The 27,492-nt window shown below is 51.7% G+C and overlaps 1 protein-coding gene across 3 annotated transcripts in view; it reads left to right on the forward strand.

Moving 5' to 3' along the window:
• Positions 1-27,492, forward strand: part of layna (layilin a) — a 47,104-nt gene that overhangs the window by 1,096 nt on the left and 18,516 nt on the right. For 2 of the 3 annotated variants that reach the window (XM_072486341.1, XM_072486342.1), the window contains exon 2: positions 20,544-20,841. The exons of the other annotated variant lie outside the window; for it this stretch is intronic. In XM_072486341.1, coding sequence (XP_072342442.1) covers positions 20,544-20,841 — 298 coding nt within the window. The remainder of the gene's footprint in view (positions 1-20,543; positions 20,842-27,492) is intronic. 3 annotated transcript variants of the gene reach the window in all.

Raw genomic sequence — 27,492 nt, forward strand, 5'->3', positions numbered from 1 at the left:
TCTGGGATTGGGAGCGGGCTGAACCGGAATCTCTGGGAGTGGGAGCTGGGTGACTCCGGAATCTCTGGGAGTGGGAGCTGGGTGACTCCGGAATATCTGGGATTGGGAGCTGGGTGAACCGGAATCTCTGGCATTGGGAGCTGGGTGAATCCGGAATCTCTGGGATTGGGAGCGGGGTGAACCGGAATCTCTGGGATTGGGAGCGGGGTGAATCCGGAATCTCTGGGATTGGGAGCGGGGTGAATCCGGAATCTCTGGGATTGGGAGCAGGGTGAACCGGAATCTCTGGGATCTGCGATTGAGAGCTGGGTGAACCGGAATCTCTGGCATTGGGAGCTGGGTGAATCCGGAATCTCTGGGATCTAGGATTGGGAGCTGGGTGAATCCGGAATCTCTGGGATCTGGGAGTGGGAGCTGGGTGACTCTGGAATCTCTGGGAGTGGGAGCTGGGTGAATCCGGAATCTCTGGGATTGGGAGCTGGGTGAATCCGGAATATCTGGGATCTGGGATTTGGAGCTGGGTGAATCCGGAATATCTGGGATCTGGGAGTGGGAGCTGGGTGAATCCGGAATCTCTGGGAGTGGGAGCGGAGTGAACCGGAATCTCTGGGATTGGGAGCTGGGTGAATCCGGAATCTCTGGGATCTGGGATTTGGAGCTGGATGACTCTGGAATCTCTGGGAGTGGGAGCTGGGTGACTCCGGAATCTCTGGGATTAGGAGCTGGGTGAACCGGAATCTTTGGGATCTGGGATTGGGAGCTGGGTGAATCCGGAATCGCTGGGATCTGGGATTGGGAGCTGGATGACTCTGGAATCTCTGGGAGTGGGAGCTGGGTGCCTGCGGAATCTCTGGGATTGGGAGCGGGCTGAACCGGAATCTCTGGGAGTGGGAGCTGGGTGACTCCGGAATCTCTGGGAGTGGGAGCTGGGTGACTCCGGAATATCTGGGATTGGGAGCTGGGTGAACCGGAATCTCTGGCATTGGGAGCTGGGTGAATCCGGAATCTCTGGGATTGGGAGCGGGGTGAACCGGAATCTCTGGGATCAGGGATTGGGAGCTGGGTGAACCGGAATCTCTGGGATCTGGGATTGGGAGCTGGGTGAACCGGAATCTCTGGGAGTGGGAGCTGGGTGACTCCGGAATATCTGGGATTGGGTGCAGGGTGAACCGGAATCTCTGGGATCAGGGATTGGGATCTGGGTGAACCGGAATCTCTGGCATTGGGAGCTGGGTGAATCCGGAATCTCTGGGATCTGGGATTGGGAGCTGGGTGAATCCGGAATCTCTAGGATCTGGGAGTGGGAGCTGGGTGACTCTGGAATCTCTGGGAGTGGGAGCTGGGTGAATCCGGAATCTCTGGGATTGGGAGCTTGGTGAATCCGGAATATCTGGGATTTGGGATTTGGAGATGGGTGAATCTGGAATCTCTAGGATCTGGGAGTGGGAGCTGGGTGACTCCGGAATCTCTGGGATTAGGAGCTGGTGAACCGGAATCTTTGGGATCTGGGATTGGGAGCTGGGTGAATCCGGAATCTCTGGGATCTGGGATTGGGAGCTGGGTGACTCTGGAATCTCTGGGAGTGGGAGCTGGGTGAATCCGGAATCTCTGGGATTGGGAGCTGGGTGAATCTGGAATATCTGGGATCTGGGATTTGGAGCTGGGTGAATCTGGAATCTCTAGGATCTGGGAGTGGGAGCTGGGTGACTCCGGAATCTCTGGGATTAGGAGCTGGGTGAACCGGAATCTTTGGGATGTGGGATTGGGAGCTGGGTGAATCCGGAATCTCTGGGATTGGGAGCTGGGTGAATCCGGAATCTCTGGGATTGGGAGCTGGGTGAATCCGGATTCTCTGGGATCTGGGATTGGGAGCTGGGTAACTCTGGAATCTCTGGGATTGGGAGTTGGGTGATTCCGGAATCTCTGGGATCTGGATTGGGAGCTGGGTGACTCTGGAATCTCTGGGATTGGGAGCTGGATGAATCCGGAATCTCTGGGATCTGGGAGCTGGGTGACTCCGGAATCTCTTGGAGCTGGGTGACTCCGGAATCTCTGGGATTGGGGGCTGGGTGACTCCGGAATCTTTGGAATTGGGAGCTGGGTGAATCCGGAATCTCTGGGATTGGAAGCTTGGTGAATCCGGAATCTCTGGGATCTGGGAGCTGGGTAACTCCGGAATCTCTGGAACTGGGAGCTGAGTGACTCCGGAATCTCTGGGATCTGGGTGAATCCGGAATCACTGGGATCTGGGACCTGGGATATGAGTGACTCCGGAATCTCTGGGATCTGGGATTGGGAGCTGGGTGACTCCGGAATCTCTGGGAGCTGGGTGAATCCGGAATCTCTGGGAGCTGGGTGACTCCTGAATCTCTGGGATTGGGAGCTGGGTGACTCCGGAATCTCTGGGAGCTGGGTGAATCCGGAATCTCTGGGAGCTGGGTGACTCCTGAATCTCTGGGATTGGGAGCTGGGTGACTCCAGAATCTCTGGGATCTGGTATGGGGAGCTGGGTGACTCTGGAATCTCTGGGAGTGGGAGCTGGCTGAATCCGGAATCTCTGGGATTGGGAGCTGGGTGAATCCGGAATCTATGGGATCTGGGATTGGGAGCTGTGTGACTCTGGAATCTCTGGGATTTAGAGCTGGGTCAATCCGGAATCTCTGGGATTGGGACCTGGGATCTGAGTGGCTCCAGAATATCTGGGATTAGGAGCTGGGTGACTCCGGAATCTCTGGGATCTGGGATTGGGTGCTGGGTGACTCTGGAATCTCTGAGATCTGAGAGCTGGGTGAATCCGGAATCTCTGGGAGCTGGGATTGAGAGCTGAGTGGCTCTGGAATCTCTGGGGGTGGGAGCTGGGTGAATCCGGAATCCCTGGGATTGGGAGCTGGGTGAATCTGGGATTGGGAGCTGTGTGACTCTGGAATCTCTGGGATCTGTGATCTGGGTGAATCCGGAATCTCTGAGATTGGGAGCTGGATGACTCCAGAATCTCTGGGATCTGGGTGAATCCGGAATCTCTGCGATTGGGAGCTGGGTGAATCCGGAATCTCTGGGATCTGGGACCCGAGTGACTCTGGAATACCTGGGATTGGAAGCTGGGTGACTCCGGAATCTCTGGGATCTGGGATTGGGAGCTGGGTGACTCTGGAATCCCTGTGAGTGGGAGCTGGATGAATCCCGAACCTCTGGGATTGGATGCTGGGTGAATCCGGAACCTGTGGGATCTGGGATTGGGAGCTGTGTGACTCTGGAATCTCTGGGATTGGAAGCTGGATGAATCCGGAATATCTGGGATCTGGGTGACAGGAATCTCTGGGATTGGGATTGGGAGCTGGGTGAATCCGGAATCTCTGGGATCTGGGATTGGGAGCTGGGTGACTCTGGAATCTCTGGGATTGGGAGCTGGGTGAATCCAGAATCTCTGGGATTGGGAGTTGGGTGAATCCAGAATCTCTGGGATCTGGGAGCTGGATGACTCTGGAATCTCTGGGATTGGGAGCTGGGTAACTCCGGAATCTCTGGGATCTGGGTGAATCTGGAATCTCTGGGATTGGGAGCTGGGTGAATCCGGAATCTCTGGGATCTGGGGTTGGAAGCTGGATGACTCTGGAATCTCTGGGACCTGGAAGCTGGGTGAATCCGGACTCTCTGGGAGCTGGGAGCTGGCTGACTCCGGAATCTCTGGGATTGGGTGCTGGGTGAATACGGAACCTGTGGGATCTGGGATTGGGAGCTGTGTGACTCTGGAATCTCTGGGACTGGAAGCTGGATGAATCCGGAATCTCTGGGATCTGGGAGCTGGGTGACTCTGGAATATCTGGAATTGAGATTGGGAGCTGGGTGACTCCGGAATCTCTGGGATCTGGGATTGGGAGCTGGGTGACTCTGGAATCTCTGGGATTGGGAGCTGGGTGAATCCAGAATCTCTGGGATTGGGAGTTGGGTGAATACAGAATATCTGGGATCTGGGAGCTGGGTGACTCTGGAATCCCTGGGAGTGGGAGCTGGGTGAATCCGGAATCTCTGGGATTGGGAGCTGGGTGAATCTAGAACCTGTGGGATCTGGGATTGGGAGCTGTGTGACTCTGTTATCTCTGGGTTTGGAAGCTGGATGAATCCGGAATCGCTGGGATCTGGGAGCTGGGTGACTCTGGAATCTCTGGGATTGGGATTGGGAGCAGGGTGAATCCGGAATCTCTGGGATCTGGGATTGGGAGCTGGGTAACTCTGGAATCTCTGGGAGTGGGAGTTGGGTGAATCCAGAATCTCTGGGATTGGGAGTTGGGTGAATCCAGAATCTCTGGGATCTGGGAGCTGGATGACTCTGGAATCTCTGGGATTGGGAGCTGGGTAACTCCGGAATCTCTGGGATCTGGGTGAATCTGGAATCTCTGGGATTGGGAGCTGGGTGAATCCGGAATCTCTGGGATCTGGGGTTGGAAGCTGGATGACTCTGGAATCTCTGGGACCTGGAAGCTGGGTGAATCCGGACTCTCTGGGAGCTGGGAGCTGGCTGACTCCGGAATCTCTGGGATTGGGAGCTGGGTGACTCCAGAATCTCTGGGAGCTGGGTGACTCCGGAACTTCTGGGATTTGGGAGCTGTGTGAATCCGGATTCTCTTGTATCTGGGTGATTCTGGAATCCCTGGGAGCTGGGTGACTCCGGAATCTCTGGGATTGGGAGCTGGGTGACTCCAGAATCTCTGGGATCTGGGAGCTGGGTGACTCCAGAATCTCTGGGATTGGGAGCTGGGTGAATCCGCAATCTCTGGGATTTGGAGCTGAGTGACTCCGGAATCTCTGGGATTGGGAGCTGGGAGAATCCAAATTCTCTGGGATTGGGAGCTGAGTGACTCCGGAATCTCTGGGAGCTGAGTGACTATGGAATCTCTGGGATTGGGAGCTGGGTGAATCCGGAATCTCTGGGAGCTGGATGACTCCGGAATCTCTGGGATCTTGGAGCTGGGTGACTCCAGAATCTCTGGGATCTGGGAGCTGGGAGCTGAGTGACTCCAGAATCTCTGGGATCTGGGATCTGGGAGCTGGGTGACTCTGGAATCTCTGGCATTGGGAGCTGGGTGACTCCGGAAGCTCTCAGCCAATACAGATGGGCGATTTCTGCTTCTCTTTCTGGGCAGCTCCAGTTTTACCAAATAAACATTCAGACTAATGAAAAAGAAAACTTCCAAAATTTTCATTTGCCTCTGTTTTCACATTTTTGCTCGCTAGGGGTGAGGGGGATTGGGGCTGAGAGGGGCAATAGGGATTGGGGGTGAGAGGGGCAATAGGGATTGGGGGTGAGAGGGGCAATAGGGATTGGGGGTAAGAGGGGCAATAGGGATTGGGGGTGAGAGGGGCAATAGGGATTGGGGGTGAGAGGGGCAATAGGTATAGGGGGTGAGAGGGGCAATAGGGATTGGGGGTGAGAGGGGCAATAGGGATTGGGGGTAAGAGGGGCAATATGGATTGGGGCAAGAGGGACAATAGGGATTGGGGGTAAGAGGGACAATAGGGATTGGGGGTGAGAGGGGCAATAGGGATTGGGGGTAAGAGGGGCAATAGGGATTGGGGTAAGAGGGACAATAGGGATTGGGGGTAAGAGGGACAATAGGGATTGGGGGTGAGAGGGGCAATAGGGATTGGGGGTAAGAGGGGCAATAGGGATTGGGGGTAAGAGGGACAATAGGGATTGGGGTAAGGGGCAATAGGGATTGGGGGTAAGAGGGACAATAGGGATAGGGGGTAAGGGGGCAATAGGGATTAGGGGTAAGAGGGACAATAGGGATTGGGGGTGAGAGAGGGCAATAGGGATTGGGGGTAAGAGGGGCAATAGGGATTGGGGGTAAGGGGCAATAGGGATTGGGGGTGAGAGAAGGCAATAGGGATTGGGGGTAAGAGGGGCAATAGGGATTGGGGGTAAGAGGGGCAATAGGGATTGGGGTAAGAGGGACAAAAGGGATTGGGGTAAGGGGGCAATAGGGATTGGGGGTAAGAGGGACAATAGGGATTGGGGATGAGAGATGATGATAAGGATTGGGGGTAAGAGGGGCAATAGGGATTGGGCGTAAGAGGGACAATAGGGATTGGGGGTAAGAGGGACAATAGGGATAGGGGTAAGGGGGCAATAGGGATTGGGGTGAGAGAGGATGATAGGGATTGGGGGTAAGAGGGCAATAGGGATTGGGGTGAGAGGGGCAATAGGGATTGGGGGTAAGAGGGCAATAGGGATTAGGGTAAGAGGGCAATAGGGATTGGGGGTAAGAGGGCAATAGGAATTGGGGATGAGAGGGGCAATAGAGATTGGGGGTAAGGGGCAATAGGGATTGGGGGTAAGAGGGCAATAGGGATTGGGGAAGAGAAGGGGTGATCCCAGCGATTCCACTTCTCTAACAGGGTTAAATGGACTTTCATGGTTAAATGATGAGGATACGTTACAAAGACTAGACTAGTATTCCCTTGAATATGGAAAGCTAAGTAATCATATTGAGGTGTTTACGATGATTAAACAAGGTCGATGCAGAGAAGGTGGGGAGGATGCGAGGAGGGGGCGGGATGTGGGTGGGGAGGGGGCAGGGAGTGGGTATGGGGGGGGATTCCGGAACCAAGGGAGAAGAACCTTAAAACTGGAGCCAGCTGTTCAGGGGGCTGGCAAGAAACATTTGTTCATTCAAAGGGAAATCTGCAACTTTCCCACAAATCCTTCAAGCCTGGTGTTGGCGCTCAATTGAAAATATCAAAACATGGAAATATTTTTAATGAGCTCGTATTAATCACAGGGACCTAATGATTTGCATCTCCAGATTTTAAATTGGTAAATGAGGAAATTGCAGATGCTTCATCCATAAAGTTTGATAAAGTTTCCCATGGCAGGTTGATGGAAAAAGTGAAGTCGTATGGGGTTCAGGGTGTACTAGCTAGATGGATAAAGAACTGGCTGGGCAACAGGAGACAGAGAGTAGTGGTGGAAGGGAGTGTCTCAAAATGGAGAAAGGTGACTCGTGGTGTTCCACAGGGATCCGTGCTCGGACCACTGTTGTTTGTGATATACATAAATGATCTGGACGAAGGTATAGGTGGTCTGATTAGCAAGTTTGCAGATGATACTAAGATTGGTGGAGTTGCAGATAGCGAGGAGGACTGTCAGTGAATACAGCAAAATATAGATAGATTGGAGAGCTGGGCAGAGAAATGGCAGATGGAGTTCAAACCAGGCAAATGCGAGGTGATGCATTTTGGAAGATCTAATTGTTGCTAACTTTGCCTTAGTTTAATTGCTCTGTTTTATTACCTTTGCTCTCGAGTCGCCAGGTATCTTTCTGATACCGTCACGTGGTTCAAGTCCGAGTAATGATCAATAATCCAATACACCGATTAGTAAGATTTAAATCAAAGCACATTTATTATACACAGTAATCACTACTCATGCACAAATTCTACGTCTAAGCTACTTCTACAACTAACAGGCCAATACTTAACTTCGGACTGGCCCACCAGGCCAGGGAAACAAATGGCCTTTCGTTCGGGTTCTGAGCCTGCGGGATTCGAAGTTGGTACAGATTGATAGCTGGGAGCATTTATCTCGTAGCGAGCGTTGAAGTAAGACTTACAGTTTCGACCAGCTGCTGAAGAGTGAAGAGCTGGAGAAGCGGTGGAGAAGAGCGCGACTTGAACTTGGCGCTCAAATCTTATAGTCCCCAGGGGCTTCCCGCCTTTCGGGGCGGACCCTGTACCTGGTCCCAAATGATTGGACTTTGTCCCAATCGCTTGGTTTGATTTTCTCCAATGCTGGAGCGGTTCCCTGATCGATGGGCGGTCTTGAGGTGGTCGTTCACCTCCTTTTGTGTCGGCTCCTGCTGGCGCCGAAGAGTCTGGTTTGGCTTTGTGTGTCTAAATGTTGCTTTTTGTTCCCGGGGATTGCTCATTAGTATGCAGATGGCTGTTGTTTTGTTATGCTGATGGTTGCTGGTATCGATATTGTCTGGTCTTTCCAGAGGTAAATACACAGCCAACCTGCAGCTGCTGGTTTTTGTCTTGTTGGTTGACTTTCCCATCAGCCTTTGCCGTTCACCATTTTGAATCGGGAGTTGGCCATTTTAAGTGGCTACATAATTCAAGAGCGGACTATACGGCCAATGGAAGAGTCCTGGGGGAAATTGATGTACAGAGAGATCTGGGAGTTCAGGTCCATTGTATCCTGAAGGTGGCAACGCAGGTCGATAGAGTGGTCAAGAAGGCATACAGCATGCTTGCCTTCATCGGACGGGGTATTGAGTACAAGAGTCGGCAGGTCATGTTACAGTTGTATAGGACTTTGGTTCGGCCACATTTGGAATACTGCGTGCAGTTCTGGTCGCCACATTACCAGAAGGATGTGGATGCTTTAGAGAGGGTGCAGAGGAGGTTCACCAGGATGTTGCCTGGTATGGAGGGTGCTAGCTATGAAGAAAGGTTGAGTAGATTAGGATTGTTTTTGTTGGAAAGACGGAGGTTGAGGGGGGACCTGATTGAGGTCTACAAAATTATGAGAGAAAGGGACGGGGTGGATAGCAACAAGCTTTTTCCAAGAGTGGGGGTGTCAATTACAAGGGGTCACGATTTCAAGGTGAGAGGGGGAAAGTTTAAGGGAGATGTGCGTGGAAAGTTTTTTACACAGAGGGTGGTGGGTGCCTGGAACGCTTTGCCAGCGCAGGTGGTAGAGGCGGGCACGATAGCATCATTTAAATGCATCTAGACAGATATATGAACGGGCGGGGAACAGAGGGAAGTGGGTCCTTGGAAAATAGGTGACAGGTTTAGATAAAGGATCTGGATCGGCGCAGGCTGGGAGGGCCGAAGGGCCTGTTCCTGTGCTGTAATTTTCTTTGTTCTTTGTTCTTTGTATAAACTTCCAAAGTTATCCATTCAGGATTTTTTTGAGATTAAATTACAAATATAACTCATCCATGATTTCAGAAAGATGAGAGAGAAACAGGAAATGATCAATCTGATAATTCTAATATGTGTTGTGGGTAATATTTGGAATCTATCATTAAGGACAGACTAACTTTGAGAAATTTCAGCTTACAAGCAAAAAGGAAGAGTGGTTTATATAAAGTCAGTTATGTCTAACTTAATAAAGTAATTTTATTGAAGTAATTAAAGTCTTGGACAGGAGACTGTCTAATGTATGTCATTGATATGGACTTAATATTAATATACAGTTAATATTCAGAATGAGCAGAATGCCTCAGAATTTGGGTATAATTGAATGAGGTGAATGTTCCGACTGGTTTTGGCCTCTCCATCTTTCTCTGTTAACATGAGAAAATCAATTGGGTTTCTGACCACAAACCTCAGCAGAGAAAGATCGGCACCCAACTCCATGAACAGTTTGGTTTGAGGAAGCACTTACTCAACCTCATCACTGACTTTGACACACTCCAACTCCAGCACGTTTTAAATTATCATTTTCTTTGGTTAAATTTCAGAGCATTAGTGAATTAGAAAGCAGTGATAATGGACTCCAGACAGCAGGACTGGTCCCTTGAAATAGAAATTTTTCACTGATTGAACTTTCATTAATTTCTCCGTCGTTGGTTTTCCTTTCTTATATTCCCCGTTTCCGCCCATCGGTAGTTCATGTGTGGTGCCCGGAAGACGAGGGTCAGATGGCTATTTGGCCATGGTGGGCACCATAGTCGGGCACAATCTCATCTCCACCCGACTTCTACACATTTGGGACCACTCAGTCAGAGAGGAGATGGATGACACATTCTCCGGAAAGTGTGGTAGCGAGCGGGAACTGCTGGGAGCTTGCCACCGCTCAGCCCAGCGAGGCCGGCAACGCTATTCAACATTAATTGGTCCACTTAACGAGGCCTCGCGGGCTTCTCGCCACAACTGGAGGCTCGCTAGCTGATTCGCCAGGGCCGCGCTTGCCAGCTCCCCGCTAACAAGGTCGAGCAGCACTTACACAGCCAGCCCCGCTCAGCTCGCAGCCATGACGCCGAGGAGTAGGCCCCGAGGTTTGGAGACGCAGACCGGGGGAGAGGCTCCACGATACGGTGGAGGCCAGGATGAACGTCCTATTCCCCTGATGGTCCCGGAGGGTGAGCCACAGGGCAGCCAGTGCTGCCTGGGACAAAGTGGCAGCAACCGTCAGCTTGGGAAGTGTAACCAGGAGGACCGGCCTCCAGTACCACAAGAAGGTCAACAACCTGCACCGGGCAGCACGGGTCAGCTGACACCAACGGCACCCCCGCGCCCCACGAGACCTCTTGCCCCACGTGACCATCCACTCCACAAACCCTCCATGCGGCCCCAGACCCTCCCTTCACCTCCCACCCGCACCATTGTGAACCATGCGTGTGGCTAACGATGCCCTCTCTGTGTCTCCGCAGGAGAAGTTCTCCCACAATCGCCGGGTGAGGGCCCAGATTGACGCTAGGGTGCCCGAATAAAAATTCTCACCTCCTTCAATGAAGCAGCCCTGGAGGTGATGGGGGTGACCGAGAACAGAGCGGTCACCCACACGGAGGCTGGAGGACGCCACAGAACTGAGGAACCACCGGGCCCCACTCGGATGACTGTCACACATGAGTTGTTATTGCCTTACTGACTGACCCATCCCTCCCACTGACCACATGTCCATTCTCCCCCACGCCCTCCTGCTGCCGGCGCCAGCCCATCCCGCGCGGCCCCCTCCCCAGCCTCTCATGGGACCACTTTGGAGGAGAGCTCCGAGGATGGCCTGATCAAGGTGCACAGCTGTCACCCCCGCCCTCCACCAGCGCTGAGACACGCTCCTCGGTGGGACATGTTAGTGAACAGGCTTTAGGGGCACAATCTGGTGAGCACCACACTGCTGTACATCAGGTGGAGGCTGGAACCCCCCCAGGAGAGGCAGCAGTGGGAGGGCTGCTGGATCCCAGGACCCAGCTGGGTCCCAGCCTGATGCTGAGCCTGTGGTACTGAGGTACCCGGAGCTGATGGAGACGATAGGGAGCGGCCGGGACATTCAGCGGGAGATGTCAGCGTCACTCCAGCAGATTCATAGCCGCTTGGAGGCGTCCCAGAGGCTACGGCCACAGGAGATGTCGCCGGCAATGCGTGGCACTGAGGCCAACACTGCGAGGGTGGCGACCGCAGTGGAGAGCCTGGTGCACAATGTCGGCAGCGCGAGTGAAGGTGTCCGAGGCGTCGCGCAGTCGGTGACGGCCGTGGGCGAGGGTCTCGGCAGAATGTCCACCTCGCTGAGGGACGTGACCCAGTACCAGGCCGACCTTGGCGAGGTTCTGCGGGACATGCATCTCAGATGGGAATGGCCGAGACGCTGCGGAGCTTGTCCCAGTCACTGAGTAGCATCGCCAAGGAAGTCAGCACTTTGATGCAGATATCGGGGAGCATCCAGGGCTCGCAGGGCTCCGTCCCGAGGTGCACCCCAGGGCCCTATGGGCACTGACCGGGAGGAAGGGGCGCTGGGTGAAAACCCAGACCCATCCCATGGAGTGGCGATGGTGGCCTCCAGCTCCTGCCAGTTCCACCCCTCTGATGAAGCCGCGTCTCGGGGGTCAGCGCACAGGACAGGGCGGCACGGCTGTGCATCTGCCGTAGACAAGGGAGCCGGGGCCCCCTGGTCCCAGAGCCCCCAGAGGATGCCCGCCAGGGGCATCGAAGGCCATGTGATGAGGGAGGCAGCTGGCTGTCTCCACCTCCGATGTACATCCTGAGGATACACCAAGATGTAGTGATAGAGCTAGGAAGGCAAATCACATTGCGGATCACTGAGGGCACTGGGGAAGGGAAGGTTGGTAGAGGGAGGGTGGGGGGGGAGGTGGTGGAGAGAGTGGGGGGGCACCATCGGGAGAGTGGGGCCCTGTTGGACACCTGTCACACATTACAAACCATTCACCACAACCAGTGTGACGCCTCTGTCACTTTCTTCCGCAATGCGGGCCGAACTCTGAACTCTTGGCCCACCTCTCCAGACATCTCCCCTCCCCAGGGCACACCGCTTGCAGGGTGAGCGATCACTCAGCAGACAGGCAGGGGTCAGACTATGGTATAGTTTGAGGGGCACTGGCGCTCAGCTCTCTGTGGGTTTCATCACCCCCCTGCCCTCGACAGTGACCCGCTCGCTAACGGTGCCAACACAGTCCCAGCACCCTGGAGTGATGTTACACAGACCCTGGGAGGGTGTGAGATGGGGGTGGGTGGGGGGGGGGGTAAGGTATCGATGACAGACCAGACCACGTCCTATGTGAATTGGGCGAGTATGAGAGCCTCCCTGGCTCTCCGGCCTTGTTGGACCCTCGCTGTTGCCGCCTGCCCTGCAGCCTCCGAGTGGCCCTCCGGTTCCTCCCTGGGCTCGTCCTCCAGCCCCTGCTGGTCCGGCACCGCCTCATCATCCTCGTTGTCCTCCTCGGAGATGGCCACATGTTCCTCATCATCAGTGAATGGTAGAACCCTCAAGAGTATTGAAAGTCAAAGAGATCTAGGAGTACAGGTCCACAGGTCACTGAAAGGGGCAGCACAGGTGGAGAAGGTAGTCAAGAAGGCATTCGGCATGCTTGCCTTCATTGGCCGGGGCATTGAGTATCAGAATTGGCAAGTCATGTTGCAGCTGTATAGAACCTTAGTTAGGCCACACTTGGAGTATAGTGTTCAATTCTGGTCGCCACACTACCAGAAGGATGTGGAGGCTTTAGAGAGGGTGCAGAAGAGATTTACCAGAATGTTGCCTGGTATGGAGGGCATAAGCTATGAGGAGCGATTGAATAAACTCGGTTTGTTCTCACTGGAACGAAGGAGGTTGAGGGGCGACCTGATAGAGGTATACAAAATTATGAGGGGCATAGACAGAGTGGATAGTCAGAGGCTTTTCCCCAGGGTAGAGGGGCCAATTACTAGGGGGCATAGGTTTAAGGTGAGAGGGGCAAGGTTTAGAGTAGATGTACGAGGCAAGTTGTTTACGCAGAGGGTAGTGGGTACCTGGAACTCACTATCGGAGGAGGTGGTGGAAGCAGGGACGATAGTGACATTTAAGGGGCATCTTGACAAATACATGAATAGGATGGGAATAGAGGGATACGGACCCAGGAAGTGTAGAAGATTGTAGTTTAGACGGGCGGCATGGTCGGCATGGGCTTGGAGGGCCGAAGGGCCTGTTCCTGTGCTGTACATTTCTTTGTTCTTTGTTCTTTGTCCTTTGACCGGGGATCCTCATTTATGAGTGATGAGCTGCGCCAGTACCTGCTCAGCAGGGGCATCGCCTCGAGCAGGACGACCAGCTACAACCCCAGGGGAAACTGGCAAATGGAGAGGGAGAATGGGACGGTATGGAGGGCCGTCCAGCTGGCCCTACAGTCCAGAAATCTCCCGGTCTCCCTCTGGCAGGAGGTCCTCCCCGACGCACTTCACTCCATTCGGTCGCTCCTGTGCACCGCGACTAATGAAACCCCCCATGAACGTCTCTTTGCCTTCCCCAGGAAGTCCACCTCCGGGGTTTCGCTCCCGACATGGCTGGCAGCTCCAGGACCCGTTCTCCTCCGTAGACACGTTCGACTCCACAAGGCGGACGCGTTGGTTGAGAGGGTACAGCTACTTCACGCCAACCCGCAGTACGCCTACGTAGCGTACCCCGACGGCCGGCAAGACACCGTCTCCCTCAGGGACCTGGCACCAGCTGGTTCCACACACACACACCCCCTGCCCCGGCGCCACCCCCCCTCCCCCGGTGCACCCCACCGCAGCCCCCGCTCCGGGACAATCCGCCCTCCCCTTGCTCACACCCGGGGATGAAGAGGATTTCAACACACTCCCGGAGTCACCGAAGACCAAGCCGCCGCCGGAGTCGCCACCAGCTCTGCGGCCTCTCAACGACAGATCACAGCACCGGACCGCCTGGATTTGTAATATTATCTGTACTTTTAAAACACAACTTTCTGTATATAGTTCTCCACCACCCCCGCCGGACTCATTTTTTTTAACAGGGGGTGAATGTGGTAGTCACCACTGATGTATATATTGTATATATAGGATGTTGATAGAGGTGCTTTACGGTAAGGCCCCTGTACTACAGGTACGGGGGTAGATCCCTGCCTGCTGGCTCCGCCCAGTAGGCGGAGTATAAATATGTGTGCTCCCAGTACAGCAGCCATTTCGTCAGCTGCTGTAGGAGGCCACACATCTCAGTGTAATAAAATCTCGGTTACATCCTACTCTCGTCTTTGTGTAATTGATCATCCATCAGAGTGTTTGATGGGGACAGTGTAGGGGGAGCTTTACTCTGTATCTAACCTCGTGCTGTACCTGTCCTGGGAGTGTTTGATGGGGACAGTGTAGAGGGAGTTTTACTCTGTATCTAACCCCGTGCTGTATCTGTCCTGGGAGTGTTTGATGGGGACAGTGTAGGGGGAGCTTTACTCTGTATCTAACCTCGTGCTGTACCTGTCCTGGGAGTGTTTGATGGGGACAGTGTAGAGGGAGCTTTACTCTGTATCTAACCCCGTTCTGTACCTGTCCTGGGAGTGTTTGATGGGGACAGTGTAGAGGGAGCTTTACTCTGTATCTAACCCCGTGCTGTACCTGTCCTGGGAGTGTTTGATGGGGACAGTGCAGAGGGAGCTTTACTCTGTATCTAACCCCGTGCTGTCCCTGTCCTGGGAGTGTTTGATGGGGACAGTGTAGAGGGAGCTTTACTCTGTATCTAACCCCGTGCTGTACCTGTCCTGGGAGTGTTTGATGGAGACAGTGTAGAGGGAGCTTTACTCTGTATCTAACCCCGTGCTGTACCTGTCCTGGGAGTGTTTGATGGGGACAGTGTCGAGGGAGCTTTACTCTGTATCTAACCCCGTGCTGTACCTGTCCTGGGAGTGTTTGATGGGGACAGTGTAGAGGGAGCTTTACTCTGTATCTAACCCCGTGCTGTAGCTGTGCTGGGAGTGTTTGATGGGGACAATGTAGAGAGAGCTTTACTCTGTATCTAACCCCGTGTTGTACCTGTCCTGGGAGTGTTTGATGGGGACAGTGTAGAGAGAGCTTTACTCTGTATCTAACCCCGTGCTGTACCTGTCCTGGGAGTGTTTGATGGGGACAGTGTAGAGAGAGCTTTACTCTGTATCTAACCCCGTGTTGTACCTGTCCTGGGAGTGTTTGATGGGGACAGTGTAGAGAGAGCTTTACTCTGTATCTAACCCCGTGTTGTACCTGTCCTGGGAGTGTTTGATGGGGACAGTGTAGAGGGAGCTTTACTCTGTATCTAACCCCGTGCTGTACCTGTCCTGGGAGTGTTTGATGGGGACAGTGTAGAGGGAGCTTTACTCTGTATCTAACCCCGTGCTGTACCTGTCCTGAGAGTGTTTGATGGGGAGAGTGGAGAGGGAGTTTTACTCTGTACCTAACCCCGTGCTGTACCTGTCCTGGGAGTGTTTGATGGGGACAGTGTAGAGGGAGTTTTACTCTGTACCTAACCCCGTGCTGTACCTGTCCTGGGAGTGTTTGATGGGGACAGTGTAGAGGGAGCTTTACTCTGTACCTAACCCCGTGCTGTACCTGTCCTGGGAGTGTTTGATGGGGACAGTGTAGAGGGAGCTTTACTCTGTATCTAACCCCGTGCTGTACCTGTCCTGGGAGTGTTTGATGGGGACAGTGTAGAGGGAGCTTTACTCTGTATCTAACTCCGTGCTGTACCTGTCCTGGGAGTGTTTGATGGGGACGGTGTAGAGGGAGCTTTACCCTGTATCTAACCCCGTGCTGTACCTGTCCTGGGAGTGTTTGATGGGGACAGTGTAGAGGGAGCTTTACTCTGTATCTAACCCCGTGCTGTACCTGTCCTGGGAGTGTTTGATGGGGACAGTGTAGAGGGAGCTTTACTCTGTATCTAACCCTGTGCTGTACCTGCCCTGGGAGTGTTTGATGGGGACAGTGTAGAGGGAGCTTTACTCTGTATCTAACCCCGTGCTGTACCTGTCCTGGGAGTGTTTGATGGGGACAGTGGAGAGGGAGCTTTACTCTGTATCTAACTCCGTGCTGTACCTTTCCTGGGAGTGTTTGATGGGGACAGTGTAGAGGGAGCTTTACTCTGTATCTAACCCCGTGCTGTACCTGTCCTGGGAGTGTTTGATGGGGACAGTGTAGAGGGAGCTTTACTCTGTACCTAACCCCGTGCTGTCCCTGTCTTGGGAGTGTTTGATGGGGACAGTGTAGAGGGAGCTTTACTCTGTATCTAACCCCGTGCTGTACCTGTCCTGGGAGTTTTTGATGGGGACAGTGTAGAGGGAGCTTTACTCTGTATCTAACCCTGTGCTGTACCTGTCCTGGGAGTGTTTGATGGGGACAGTGTAGAGGCAGCTTTACTCTGTATCTAACCCTGTGCTATACCTGTCCTGGGAGTGTTTGATGGGGACAGTGTGGAGGGAGCTTTACTCTGTATCTAACCCCGTGCTGTATCTGTCCTGGGAGTGTTTGATGGGGACAGTGTAGAGGGAGCTTTACTCTGTATCTAACCCCGTGGTATACCTGTCCTGGGAGTATTTGAGGGGGGCGGTGTAGAGGGAGCTTTACTCTGTATCTAACCCCCTGCTGTACCTGTCCTGGGAGTGTTTGATGGGGACAGTGTAGAGGGAGCTTTACTCTGTACCTAACCTCGTGCTGTACCTGTCCTGGGAGTGTTTGATGGGGACAGTGTAGAGGGAGCTTTACTCTGTACCTAACCCCGTGCTGTACCAGTCCTGGGAGTGTTTGATGGGGACAGTGTAGAGTGAGCTTTACTCTGTATCTAACCCCGTGCTGTACCTGTCCTGGGAGTGTTTGATGGGGACAGTGCAGAGGGAGCTTTACTCTGTATCTAACCCCGTGCTGTACCTGTCCTGGGAGTGTTTGATGGGGACAGTGTAGAGGGAGCTTTACTCTGTATCTAACCCCGTGCTGTACCAGTCCTGGGAGTGTTTGATGGGGACAGTGTAGAGGGAGCTTTACTCTGTATCTAACCCCGTGCTGTACCTGGCCTGGGAGTGTTTGATGGGGACAGTGTAGAGGGAGCTTTACTCTGTATCTAACCCCGTGCTGTACCTGTCCTGGGAGTGTTTGATGGGGACAGTGTAGAGAGAGCTTTACTCTGTATCTAACCCCGTGCTGTACCTGTCCTGGGAGTGTTTGATGGGGACAGTGTAGAGGGAGCTTTACTCTGTATCTAACCCCGTGCTGTACCAGTCCTGGGAGTGTTTGATGGGGACAGTGTAGAGGGAGCTTTACTCTGTATCTAACCCCGTGCTGTACCTGTCCTGGGAGTGTTTGATGGGGACATTGTAGAGGGAGCTTTACTCTGTATCTAACCCCGTGCTGTACCTGTCCTGGGAGTGTTTGATGGGGACAGTGTAGAGAGAGCTTTACTCTGTATCTAACCCCGTGCTGTACCTGTCCTGGGAGTGTTTGATGGGGACAGTGTAGAGGGAGCTTTACTCTGTATCTAACCCCGTGCTGTACCTGTCCTGGGAGTGTTTGATGGGGACAGTGTAGAGGGAGCTTTACTCTGTATCTAACCCTGTGCTGTACCTGTCCTGGGAGTGTTTGATGGGGACAGTGTAGAGGGAGCTTTACTCTGTATCTAACCCCGTGCTGTACCTGTCCTGGGAGTGTTTGATGGGGACAGTGTAGAGGGAGGTTTACTCTGTATCTAACCCTGTGCTGTACCTGTCCTGGGAGTGTTTGATGGGGACAGTGTAGAGGGAGCTTTACTCTGTATCTAACCCCGTGCTGTACCTGTCTTGGGAGTGTTTGATGGGGACAGTGTAGAGGGAGCTTTACTCTGTATCTAACCCCGTGCTGTACCTGTCCTGGGAGTGTTTGATGGGGACAGTGTAGAGAGAGCTTTACTCTGTATCTAACCCCGTGCTGTACCTGTCCTGGGAGTGTTTGATGGGGACAGTGTAGAGGGAGCTTTACTCTGTATCTAACCCCGTGCTGTACCTGTCCTGGGAGTGTTTGATGGGGACAGTGTAGAGAGAGCTTTACTCTGTATCTAACCCCGTGCTGTACCTGTCCTGGGAGTGTTTGATGGGGACAGTGTAGAGGGAGCTTTACTCTGTATCTAACCCCGTGCTGTACCTGTCCTGGGAGTGTTTGATGGGGACAGTGTAGAGGGAGCTTTACTCTGTATCTAACCCCGTGCTGTCCCTGTCTTGGGAGTGTTTGATGGGGACAGTGTAGAGGGAGCTTTACTCTGTATCTAACCCCGTGCTGTACCTGTCCTGGGAGTGTTTGATGGGGCAGTGTAGAGGGAGCTTTACTCTGTATCTAACCCTGTGCTGTACCTGTCCTCGGAGTGTTTGATGGGGACAGTGTAGAGGGAGCTTTACTCTGTGTCTAACCTCGTGCTGTATCTGTCCTGGGAGTGTTTGATGGGGACAGTGTAGAGGGAGCTTTACTCTGTATCTAACCCCGTGCTGTGTCTGTCCTGGGAGTGTTTGATGGGGACAGTGTAGAGGGAGCTTTACTCTGTATCTAACCCCGTGCTGTACCTGTCCTGGGAGTGTTTGATGGGGCAGTGTAGAGGGAGCTTTACTCTGTATCTAACCCTGTGCTGTACCTGTCCTCGGAGTGTTTGATGGGGACAGTGTAGAGGGAGCTTTACTCTGTGTCTAACCTCGTGCTGTATCTGTCCTGGGAGTGTTTGATGGGGACAGTGTAGAGGAAGCTTTACTCTGGATCTAACCCCGTGCTGTACCTGTCCTGGGAGTGTTTGATGGGGACAGTGTAGAGGGAGCTTTACTCTGTATCTAACCCCGTGCTGTACCTGTCCTGGGAGTGTTTGATGGGGACAGTGTAGAGGGAGCTTTACTCTGTATCTAACCTCGTGCTGTATCTGTCCTGGGAGTGTTTGATGGGGACAGTGTAGAGGGAGCTTTACTCTGTATCTAACCCCGTGCTGTACCTGTCCTGGGAGTGTTTGATGGGGACAGTGTAGAGGGAGCTTTACTCTGTATCTAACCCCGTGCTGTACCTGTCCTGGGAGTGTTTGATGGTGACAGTGTAGAGGGAGCTTTACTCTGTATCTAATCCCGTGCTGTACCTGTCCTGGGAGTGTTTGATGGGGACAGTGTAGAGGGAGCTTTACACTGTATCTAATCCCGTGCTGTACCTGTCTTGGGAGTGTTTGATGGGGACAGTGTAGAGGGAGCTTTACTCTGTATCTAACCCCTGCTGTACCTGTCCTGGGAGTGTTTGATGGGGACAGTGTAGAGGGAGCTTTACTCTGTGTCTAACCCTGTGCTGTACCTGTCCTGGGAGTGTTTGATGGGGACAGTGTAGAGGGAGCTTTACTCTGTATCTAACCCCGTGCTGTACCTGTCCTGGGAGTGTTTGATGGGGACAGTGTAGAGGGAGCTTTACTCTGTATCTAACCCCGTGCTGTACCTGTCCTGGAAGTGTTTGATGGGGACAATGTAGAGGGAGCTTTACTCTGTATCTAACCCTGTGCTGTACCTGTCCTGGGAGTGTTTGATGGGGACAGTGTAGAGGGAGCTTTACTCTGTATCTAACCCCGTGCTGTACCTGTCCTGGGAGTGTTTGATGGGGACAGTGTAGAGGGAGCTTTACTCTGTATCTAACCCCGTGCTGTACCTGTCCTGGGAGTGTTTGATGGGGACAGTGTAGAGGGAGCTTTACTCTGTATCTAACCCCGTGCTGTACCTGTCCTGGGAGTGTTTGATGGGGACAGTGTAGAGGGAGCTTTACTCTGTATCTAACCCCGTGCTGTACCTGTCCTGGGAGTGTTTGATGGGGACAGTGTAGAGGGAGCTTTACTCTGTATCTAACCCCGTGCTGTACCTGTCCTGGGAGTGTTTGATGGGGACAGTGGAGAGGGAGCTTTACTCTGTATCTAACCCCGTGCTGTACCTGTCCTGGGAGTGTGTGATGGGGACAGTGTAGAGGGAGCTTTACTCTGTATCTAACCCCGTGCTGTACCTGTCCTGGGAGTGTTTGATGGGGACAGTGTGGAGGGAGCTTTACTGTGTATCTAACCCCGTGCTGTACCTGTCCTGGGAGTGTTTGATGGGGACAGTGTAGAGGGAGCTTTACTCTGTATCCCCGTGCTGTACCTGTCCTGGGAGTGTTTGATGGGTGTGACACACTCCTTGGCCCAGGCTCTGAGCTTCCACTCTGTGTAAACATGATCTCATCCGAAGCTCTGCAGGTCTGTCCTAACTTGCACCAAATTCACCTCTCACTTTTATGGAATGCCTTAAATTTCTCAACTTTGTTTTGAAATGCTTACATGGCTTTACCCCACCCGATCATGGTAACTTCCTCCAGTCTCACAACCCTCTGAGAGCACTCTGTTCCTCAAATTCTGAGTCTAAAATAAAAGCAAAATACTGCAGATTCTGAAAATCTGAAATAAAAACAGAAAATGCTGTAAAATCTCAGCAGGTTTGGCAGTCTGTGGAGAGAGACTCTTTATCGGATGAAGAGTCGCATTAAAAGTTTTTCCGGCATTTTCTTCCTCAGGTTTTGCACTATTGATTGCTGAGCTTTCATCACTTCCATCTGTCCAATCACAGGTCAGAATGTGTGTCGTCGGGGAGTCGAGCGGCCATGTTACAAAATCGCCTATTTCCACGATGTGTCGCACAGGTTAGGGTTCGAGGAAGCATGGGTTACCTGTCAGAGTGATGGAGGGAACCTCTTGAGCATTGAGACGGCGAATGAGCAGCAGTTCATCGAGAGGCTGATCCAAGGCTTGTCTGCGGGTGATGGCGATTTCTGGATCGGACTCTGGCGGAGGGAGAATGGGACCCAGAGCTTATCAGATTGCTCGGGCCTCTATCAGTGGCTCGATGGTAGTGACTCCAAATTTAGGTAAGTAGCCAAGGCCTGGTCATTGGGGACTCAACCACAAAGGGGAGATGGTGCTCTAGTGGAAACATCTTTGGATTCGAGGCCTAGGCCTGCGCTCTGCAGATAGACTCAAATTTCACCATGGCAACTGGTGAAATTTTAATTCAACTCAAACAATCTGGAATATCATCAAACTATCATCGATTGTTGCTAGAAACCTACCTGGGTCACTGCTGTGCTTTTGGGAAGGAAATCTGCCATCCTTGTCCAGTCTGGCCTCTGTGTGACTCCATGTCCCAGCAATGTGCTTGACTCTTATCTGTCCTCTGAGATGTGCCAGCACACCGCTCACTTCACGGTTAATCAGGGACGGGCGATAGAAGCCGGTTATGCCCACACCCAGGAAAAAATAAAAAGTGAGCTGTTGAGGGCAGTGCTCTCTCCCTCGCTGCTTCAGCCCACAGTCACTGTCGGACTGATTCCACAATCACGGACGGAATCTCCGCTTCCTAGCTGCCTGTGTCTCGGCAGCGCGCCGTTCGCTGGCAGCGGCATTCCCTCTTCCCGCTGCTTGTCAATGGGATTTCCCACAGAAGCCACTCCCTGCTGCCGGGAGGCCCGCGGGCAGGGGAATTCTGCCAGCGGGAAAAGAGAATCCGGATGGTTGGAGAATTCCAGCCCATATTTTATTGTCGCTGGAAACACCATCAATCAGTGCCCACCCCTGCTCTGAAAATGTGATGTCGGCCCAAACTGCCTGTTGCCACAGAATTCATTGGCTTAATTCCTGGGGGTTTGACAGTTCATTGACTTCATTGACAGTTCAGGAAGATGAATCCTGAACAATTCCCAGTTGCAGCTCAGGAAACAAAACTAAACAACACAAAATGATAAGGTGGGATTCACGAGTTTTCTATCTAAATCCAAACCACTTGTTCCATCCTTCATAAAGGTTAGCACTGCCGCCTCACGCACCGAGGACACGAGCGGCACGGTGGCGCAGTGGTTAGCACAGCTGCCCCATGCACCGAGGACCCGGGCGGCACAGTGGTGCAGTGGTTAGCACAGCTGCCCCATGCACCGAGGACCCGGGCGGCACGGTGGTGCAGTGGTTAGCACAGCTGCCCCATGCACCGAGGACCCGGGCGGCACGGTGGTGCAGTGGTTAGCACAGCTGCCCCATGCACCGAGGACCCGGGCAGCACGGTGGTGCAGTGGTTAGCACTGCTGTGCCACGCCGCTGAGGACCCGGGTTCCATCCCGCTCCAGGTCGCTGTCTGTGTGGAGTTTGCACATTCTCCCCCTGTCTGTGTGGGTCTCACTCCCACAACTCAAAGGTATGCAAGTTAGGTGGACTGGCCACGTAAATTGTACCTTGATTGGAAAAAACTTTTTTTTTTAAAATCAATGGGACATATATTCAGTTGATTGATTGTGTCGGGAATAGCTTCAGTACACATTGCCCAGGATCAGCTTTAGTGCTTGTTTCTAAACTCTTTCAAGCTTGTTCCTATAATCTTTAGTAAACCCAACATTCCAAACCGGCACCGTGAATTCAGCAATGGGTCTTGTCTAACTAACAGTGAATAGATCAGTTTGAGATGAATTGTAATGCGTGAGACGTTGTGGTATTGTGAAGACTTCTGTTTACATATTTCACACACTTGGACGATAAGGGAATAGTGTAGATGGGTTTTAGAGTCGTTTCACAGGTCGGCGCAACATCAAGGGCCGAAGGACCTGTCCTGCGCTGTAATGTTCTATGTTCTATGTTCTACTGCGAGGTCTGGATAGAGTGGACGTAGAGAGGATGTTTCACTTGTAGGAGAAACTAGAAGCAGAGGACACAATCTCAGACTGAAGGGACAATCCTTAAAAACAGAGATGAGGAGGAATTTCTTCAGCCAGAGGGTGGTGAATCTGTGGAACTCTTTGCCGCAGAAGGCTGTGGAGGCCAATTCACTGAGTGTGTTTAAAAAAAAACATTTAGAGTACCCAATTATTTCTTTTCCAATTCAGGAGCAATTTAGCGTGGTCAATTCAGCTAGCCTGCACATCTTTCAGTTGTGGGGGCCACACAAACACGGGCGGTGACCCAGGGCTGGGATCGAACCTGGGTCCTCAGTGCCGTGAGACAACAGTGCTAATCACCACCCACCGTGCAGTCCACTGAGTATCTTTAAGACAGCGATAGATAGGGCAGCACAGTGACACAGTGGGTTAGCCCTGCAGCTTCACGGCGCCGAGGTCCCAGGTTCGATCCCGGCTCTGGGTCACTGTCCGTGTGGAGTTTGCACATTCTCCCCGTGTCTGAGTGCGTTTCGCCCCCACAACCCAAAGATGTGCAGGGTAGGTGGATTGGGCACACTAAATTGCCCCTTAATTGGAAAAAATGAATTGGGTACTCTAAAATTAATTTTAAAAAAGACAGCGAGATAGGTTCTTGATTAATAAGGGGATCAGGCTTATGGGGAAAAGGCAGGAGAATGGGGGTGAGAAAATATCAGCCATGATTGAATGGCGGAGCAGACTCGATGGGCTGAATGGCCTTATTCTGCTCCTTTGCCTTATGGCCTAATTTGATTTCCTGTGGCACCCCAGCGTTTATCATTATCCAACTGGGAGTACTCCAGCACTGGGTTACCAGGTTACCGAGTTGCTGGAAGCCACATTGACGGGTTGCTGGGTTATCCGGTTGTTGGGTTATCCGGTTGCTGGGCGATCTGGCTGCTTAATTATCTGGTTGCTAGGTTACTGGTTGCTGGGTTACTAGTTGCTAAGTTACCTGGCTGCCGGGATACTTAATCCCCCGTGTTACGGCACTTTAGGCCAGTGTGTGGTCAATTTCAGCCCCACTGGACCCCAACTCACAACACGGTTGAAATTAACTTTTATTTTAAAATACCGAGGTCTTCAGCTGCCAATAACAAAGCCACCAAATTTGTAAATTTAAAACTAATTCACTTTTTAATCCTTCACAGTAACTCTAATTAAATAGGCACCAAATTCAAATAGTTAATTCCTATCTAATCTCTAACCCCCCCCCCCCTAACTCGCCCCACATTCTACACAAACACAAACAGACAAACAAACACAGAGGGGAAAGGGCTGTAAAATAATGATGAAAGTAGAAGGATATGAGTCTTTGTTTCAGATGGTCATGCTTCAGTCTACGCTTTCAGGTGGATGTTATCTTTTCTTTCAGCTCAAAGCTGTGGTTTGCTCCTCTTGCTCTACGTGGGAAGCTGGGAACATTTGCAGTGCCCAGGGCCAGCATGTGTGCAGGAAGTGTCTTCAGCTGCAGCTCCTGAAAGCCCAGGTTTGGGAGCTGGGCGAGGCTGGGGACACTGTGGAGTATTTGCAAGGCACAGAGTGTCGTGGGTAGCACGAATAGAGGGTTGATCACACCGCAGGCTCAGACTTCAAAGGCAGGAAGGGAATGGGTGACCACCAGCCAGAGCAAGAGAGCGAGGCAGGTAGTGCAAGAATCTCCTGTGGCCATTCCCCTGCAGAACAGATATACCGTTTTGGATACTGTTGAGGGGAATGGCCTCTCAGGGGAAAACAGCAACAGCCAAACTCGTGGCACCACGGTTGGTTCTGCTGCAGAGGGGAGGAGTAGAAAGTGTGGGAATGTGATAGTTATCGGGGATTCGATTGTAAGGGGAATAGACAGGTGTTTCTGTGGCTGCAGACGCGACTCCAGGATGGAATGTTGCCTCTCTGGTGCTAGGGTCAAGGATGCCCCTGAGCGGGTACTGGACACTCTGGAGGGGGAGGGTGAACAGCCAGACACATCGGTACAAACGACACAGGTTAAAAAAGGGATGAGATCCTGAAAGGAGAATATAGGGAGTTAGAAAGTCAGACCTCAAAGTCAGTGATCTCAGGATTACTACCGGTGCCACGTGCTAGTCAGAGTAGAAATGACAGGATATATAGGATGAATACGTGGCTGAAGGGATGGTGTCAGGGGGAGGGTTTCAGATTCCTGGGGCATTGGGACCGGTTCTGGGGGAGGGTGGGATCTGTACAAACTGGACGGGTTACATCTGGGCAGGACTGTAACTGATGTCCTTTGGTAAGGGGGGGGGGGGGGGGTGTACTTGCTCGAGCAGTGGGGAGGATTTAAACTAATATGGCATGGGGATGGGAACCTATGTAAGGATTCAGAGCAGGGGGAATCGAGAACAAGAGAAAAATAACAATAATAATCTTTATTGTCACAAGTAGGTTTACATTAACACTGCAATGAAGTTACTGCAAGGCATAGGCAGAGAAATCAAGGGCCTGTATCAGATAATAACACTGTAAAAAATAGTAGGGATGGGACAAGGAACATTAAAAGGACTAGCCTTAAGGTTTTGTACCTGAACCCGCAGAGCATTCAAAATAAAATGCCTGAATTATTTGCGCAGATAGATGTAAAGGGATATGATATAGTTGGGATTACGGAGACACGGCTCCAAGGTGACCAAGGATGGGGACTAAACATTGAGGCTATTCAGTTTCAGGAAGGACAGACAGAAAGGAGAAAGTCGTGGAGTTGCATTGTTGATGAAAGAAGATATTGATACAGTATTGAGGAAAGATATTAGTACAGATGATGTGGAATCTGTCTGGGTGGAGTTAGGAAACACCAATGGGCAAAAAACATTTGTAGGTGTGGTATATAGACCATCCAAACTGCAGTGGTAATGTTGGGAATAGCATTAGACAGGAAATCAGAGATGCACGGTGATAAAGGAACATCTGTGATTATGGGTGACTTTAATCTGCATTCAGATTGGGTGAATCAAATTAGTCACAGTGCAATAGAGGAGGAATTTCTGGATTGTGTACGGGATGGTTTTCTGGACCAATACACTGAGGACCCAACAAGGGAACAGGCCATCTTGGACTGGGTGTTGTGCGATGAGAAAGGATTAGTTGGCAATCTCGTTGTGAGAGAACCCTTGGGGATGAGTGACCATAATATGGTAGAATACTTTATCAAGGTGAATAGCAAGGCAGCTGATTCTAAGACCAGGGTCTGAATCTCAATAAAGGTAACTATGATGGTGTGAGGTATGAGCTGGCTATGACGGACTAGGAAACATTACTGAAAGGAAGGACAGTGGACAGGCAATGGCAGCATTCAAGGAACAAATAGGTGAACTCCAAAAGTTGTTTATTCCAACTTGGCACAAGAGTAGAAAGGGAACTGTGACCAAAACTGTGGTTTACAGGGGAAATTAGAGATAGTATTAGATGCAAAGAAGAGGCATAAAAATTAGCAAGAAAAAGTTCCACAGGTTCTTTTTAGCAAGAGTTCCACAGGTTCACTACCCTCTGGCTGAAGAAATTCCTCCTCATCTATATTTTAAGACCTGAGGATTGGGAACAGTTTAAAATTCAGCAAAGGGGGACAAAAGGATTGATTAAAAAGGGGAAAATGCTATTTGAAAGTAAACTAGTGGGAACATAAAAACTGACTGTCAAAGTTTCTACAGGTATGTAAAGAGAAAAAGATTAATAAAAACTAATGTAGGCCCCTTACAGTCAGAAACGGGGGAATTCATAACAGGGAACAAAGAAACGGCTGAGGAACTAAATTCATACTTTGCTCTGTCTTCACAAAGGAAGACATGAATAATGTACCAGAAGTTCTGAGAAACACAAGTTTTAGGGAGGAGCTGAAGGAAATTAGTATTAGTAGAGAAGTGGTTTTGGGGAAATTAATGGGATTGAAGGCGGCAAATCTCCAGGGCCTGATAATCTTCATCCCAGAATACTTAATGAAGTGGCCCCGGATATAGTAGATCCGATGGTGATCATTTTCCAAAATTCTTGGATTCTGGAATGGTTCCTACAGATTGGAGGGTAGCGAGTGTAACCCCGCTATTCAAAAAGGGAGGTAGAGAGAAAACAGGGAACTATAGACCAGTGAGCCTAACATCGGTAGTAGGGAAGTTGTTGGAGTCCATTCTCAAGGATTTCAGAGCCCAGCATTTGGAAAGCAGTGGTGTAATCAGATAAAGTCAGCATGGATTTACGAAAGGAAAATCATGCTTGACAAATCGACTGGAATTCTTTGAAGATGTAACTGGTAGAGTTGACCAGGGAGAACCCGTGGATGTGATTCATTTAGATTTTCAGAAGGCTTTCGACAAGGTCTCACATAGCAGATTAATATGTAAAGTTAAAGAGCATGGGATTACGGGAAGTATCTTGAGATGGATAGAAAGCTGGTTAGCAGACAGGAAGCACAAAGTTGGAATAAATGGGGCTTTTTCCGATTGGTAGGCAGTGACTAGTGGGGGACCGCAGGGATCTGTGCTAGGACCCCAACTGTTCACATTGTATATTAATAATAACAATCTTTATTGTCACAAGTAGGCTTCCATTAACACTGCAGTTTTACTACGAAGACCTCCCAGGCAGTGCATTCCAGACCCTCACCCCCCTCCCAGACAGTGTGTTCCAGACCCTCACCCCCCTCCCAGGCAGTGTGTTCCAGACCCTCACCCCCCTCCCAGGCAGTGTGTTCCAGACCCTCACCACCCCCCCAGGCAGCGCGTTCCAGACCCTCACCACCCTCCCAGGCAGCGCGTTCCAGACCCTCACCACCCTCCCAGGCAGTGCGTTCCAGACCCTCACCACCCTCCCAGGCAGCGCGTTCCAGACCCTCAC

This window comes from Scyliorhinus torazame, chromosome 21, assembly GCF_047496885.1.
Source record: "Scyliorhinus torazame isolate Kashiwa2021f chromosome 21, sScyTor2.1, whole genome shotgun sequence".
NCBI lineage: Eukaryota > Metazoa > Chordata > Chondrichthyes > Carcharhiniformes > Scyliorhinidae > Scyliorhinus > Scyliorhinus torazame.